The 3,072-nt window shown below is 43.3% G+C and overlaps 1 protein-coding gene across 1 annotated transcript in view; it reads left to right on the forward strand.

The window, feature by feature from the left end:
* The window catches only part of hcn2b (hyperpolarization activated cyclic nucleotide-gated potassium channel 2b), a 40,239-nt gene extending 37,715 nt beyond the window's left edge, over positions 1-2,524 (forward strand). Inside the window, exon 8 of the mRNA XM_034882132.1 lies at positions 300-2,524. Coding sequence (XP_034738023.1) covers positions 300-1,273 — 974 coding nt within the window. The 3' untranslated portion in view covers positions 1,274-2,524. The remainder of the gene's footprint in view (positions 1-299) is intronic.
* The last annotated feature ends 548 nt before the right edge of the window (positions 2,525-3,072 follow it).

The raw sequence follows: 3,072 nt of genomic DNA on the forward strand, positions 1-3,072 counted from the left end.
TGTGTGTGTGTGTGTGTGTGTGTTTGTGTGTGTGTGTGTGTGTGTGTGTGTGTGTGTGTGTGATGGATTTTGTGTCTGAAGAAAATGGCAGATAGTTCTATATAAAGGCTACTATACGGGCTATCCACCGTGGCCAGGAATAGAACAAATGATACAGGTAAACAGTGAAGCTGTTATTTCTGTCTAGTAAAAACTGACTAAGAATTAGGAAAGGTATGTGCTAGATAATGCTAGAGGGTTTGCAACCAATAGCATCTGCTTTAGCAACAATGCTAGTTTCTGTCTCCTTGTCATTGCAGGGAAGAAGAACTCAATCCTGATGCACAAAGTTCAGCGTGATCTGAACTCGGGTGTTTTCAACAACCGGGAGAACGAGATGATCCAGGAGATAGTTAAATATGATCGGGAAATGGTTCAACAGGTCGATGAACCACGTTCACGGGCCATGTCCATGACACCTTCTCTATACAGTGAAGGAGTCTTTAATCCTCCATATTCCTCCACCCAGCCGCAGAATTCCGCAATTGGCACTCTGCAGCAGGCGGTAGCCATGAACTTTTGTGCCCCTGTGCAAGGGAACTCATTGGGAGTAGGGAACCTGCAGTCCCCCAAGATGGTGAGGAGATTCCAGGTGATGGAAAGTGTACCCAGCCCTGTTTCAGCTTCTCCACTGCAGTCTCAGTTCATTGCTTCTGGTGCCTTTGCTCCCATCCAGTCCAGCCCCCCTATCCAGAGCCCGCTGACACTTGGAGGACAATCATTCCCGTATGGTTCCAGTGCCCTGGCTGGTCCCACCTCAGGCTCCCAGCTTTCTCTAGCCCAGCAGCACATAGCCAGTCCCGCACACCGGCCCAGCACATATAAGAGTACTCATTCCTTGCAATTGAGAAGTTTGGGCCAAGATGCCAGGGCACTGTCAGCCTCTCAGCCCTCACTGCCTCATGAGGGGGGGCAAACAGGTGCCCCTAGTCCCCCCCAGTCTACAAGAGTCTCCTCTACTTCCATTGGACCCCCTCAGACCCCATCCGGTCACACAGGCATCCGGAGCGCTGTACCACATAAATTGGTACTGTCCCACCAGATGTCTGTGGGGGCCTTCCCTGTAGCATCCCTGCCCGGTTCCGTGTCGAGTTTTGGGGCTGGTGCAGGGATGGCAGTAGGGGGTGCAGGAACAGGTCTGGGGGACTCGGGGCGACCCAAGAAGGACTCTATAGGGAGCCTTCCTGAGACAGACCACATGAGAGTCAGATCCAGGCTATCCTCAAACTTGTGATCTTAATTTAACTTTTCTGGGAAAGTGGCTCAACAAGGGACTTGTCTGCAGGAACACAGGGGATTGCTGCTCATTCTTTGACAGTTCCTCTTCTCTCTCTATTTTAGTTTGACTATTTGAATGTATGAATGTAGAGCGAGAGGCAGCAGGCAGAATCTGAGAGAAGACTGTCCGAACATAAACTCTGTATGGTGTTTTTTGAATCTGCAGCATTGAGAAGTGTCTACTCGCAGACATAGTAGTTGCGGTAAACCACAGTAGTGGTAAAGTAGCATCTTCCCATCTCCACCTCCTTTATTTACTTTATTTTACAACACAGTCATGTTCATATCTGCTTCACTATCCTCTCATTCACCTCATTTAATGGAAACCTTAGGTCCGTTGGGACTAAAAGAAAATCAGGGACTTGCTTCAGATATCAAAAGTAGGCACTTTAATGGGTTTATACTGTATCTACCACATTTTGTCAGTAGGCTGGCTGTAAAACCATGATCTTCTCACAAAAGCGTAATTTTGGTTTTCATAAAAAGCCGTAAAAAGTTTGAAAATTAAAGTTGTGTGTTTTTTGTGATTCCTAAGTATTCCTAGACCTAGGCCTATAGAGATAATATTCAATAATGACATTCATTTAGATATTTTTTATCATATGTTTTGCCAGACTATTGATTAATGAGTGTGTTTATAAGTCAAAATCAAGCAGTTTTTGAATATATTTGGCTTCTTTTGTAAGTCTTCCCTGCCTATGATAAGTATGTGACCCCCCCTTAGGATGTTCAGAACACAGACAATGAATATCCATTATACTGAAATTAGAGCTGTGGGACAAATTGTCTACTTTCAGCCAGGCCATCGAGTTCTGCAGGCAATGTCTGCTGGTTTGTGTAATTTAAAGCAGCATCAATCAATATTTTTTTTATATTAACAGGGAATCAAATGACTAAGGGTAGTGTGAGGGGAGTTGCTTGTAGTGATCAACCCACAGAGAAATCACTCAGCTCTGCATCTCTATAGTGTCTTGGGTTTTCTTTAGCTCATTGTTTTGGCTTTAAAGTGAATTGATTTTCTGTACAGTTCTGTCTTATCACTCAACCCTGTTTCCAGTAGCAAAATTCAGCAGTTTTCCGCAGAATCACTCCCTTAAAGCCATTATGTGTGACCTGCACATTTAGCAAGTTAAAGAAACGGATATCTTTCTCAGGAGTAGATGAACCAGATCTAAAAGGCGAGTAAATATATAGAGATAGGTGGCCAGAGAGATGCCGCCAGTGGGAGTTGCTTGTGTGTGCTGGATATGTAAGCATCAGATTGTTTGCTAACATGTCTGCCATAACAACTTGATAAAGATTCATGAATTAACAAGATCCAATCAAAACACACCTGACTAAAAGACACTTCTTCACAACAGCAAATTTGATATCTGAAGTAATGGTTTTATGTGAGTAGTAAGTAACATCCCATGTTACTGTATCATAGAAAGTATAATTCACTGCCAGTTTTATACGACTCAAAATGTAAATCATTTAAAACTCAAATAATCAAAATGTATATTCATTCTTTTCTAACCATGAATCTCACATTTGCACATTTGTAGCAGTTTGGGCATTGTGTCACTATGCCTAAGTCATTTAATGAAACTCATGCAAAACTCCACCTTAATGTAAACGCTCCAGCTTTGATCAACTTCCAAGGACAGTGCAGATACTTTGCAAGATGTATTTTGTGTGTGGCTCTGTCATTAGGGCCTCGATGAGGATTGCTACTGATTTGTGACCGAAAGCATTAGAAAGTGATCCTTTTCT

The sequence above is a fragment of the Etheostoma cragini genome, chromosome 9 (assembly GCF_013103735.1).
Source record: "Etheostoma cragini isolate CJK2018 chromosome 9, CSU_Ecrag_1.0, whole genome shotgun sequence".
NCBI classification, from domain to species: domain Eukaryota; kingdom Metazoa; phylum Chordata; class Actinopteri; order Perciformes; family Percidae; genus Etheostoma; species Etheostoma cragini.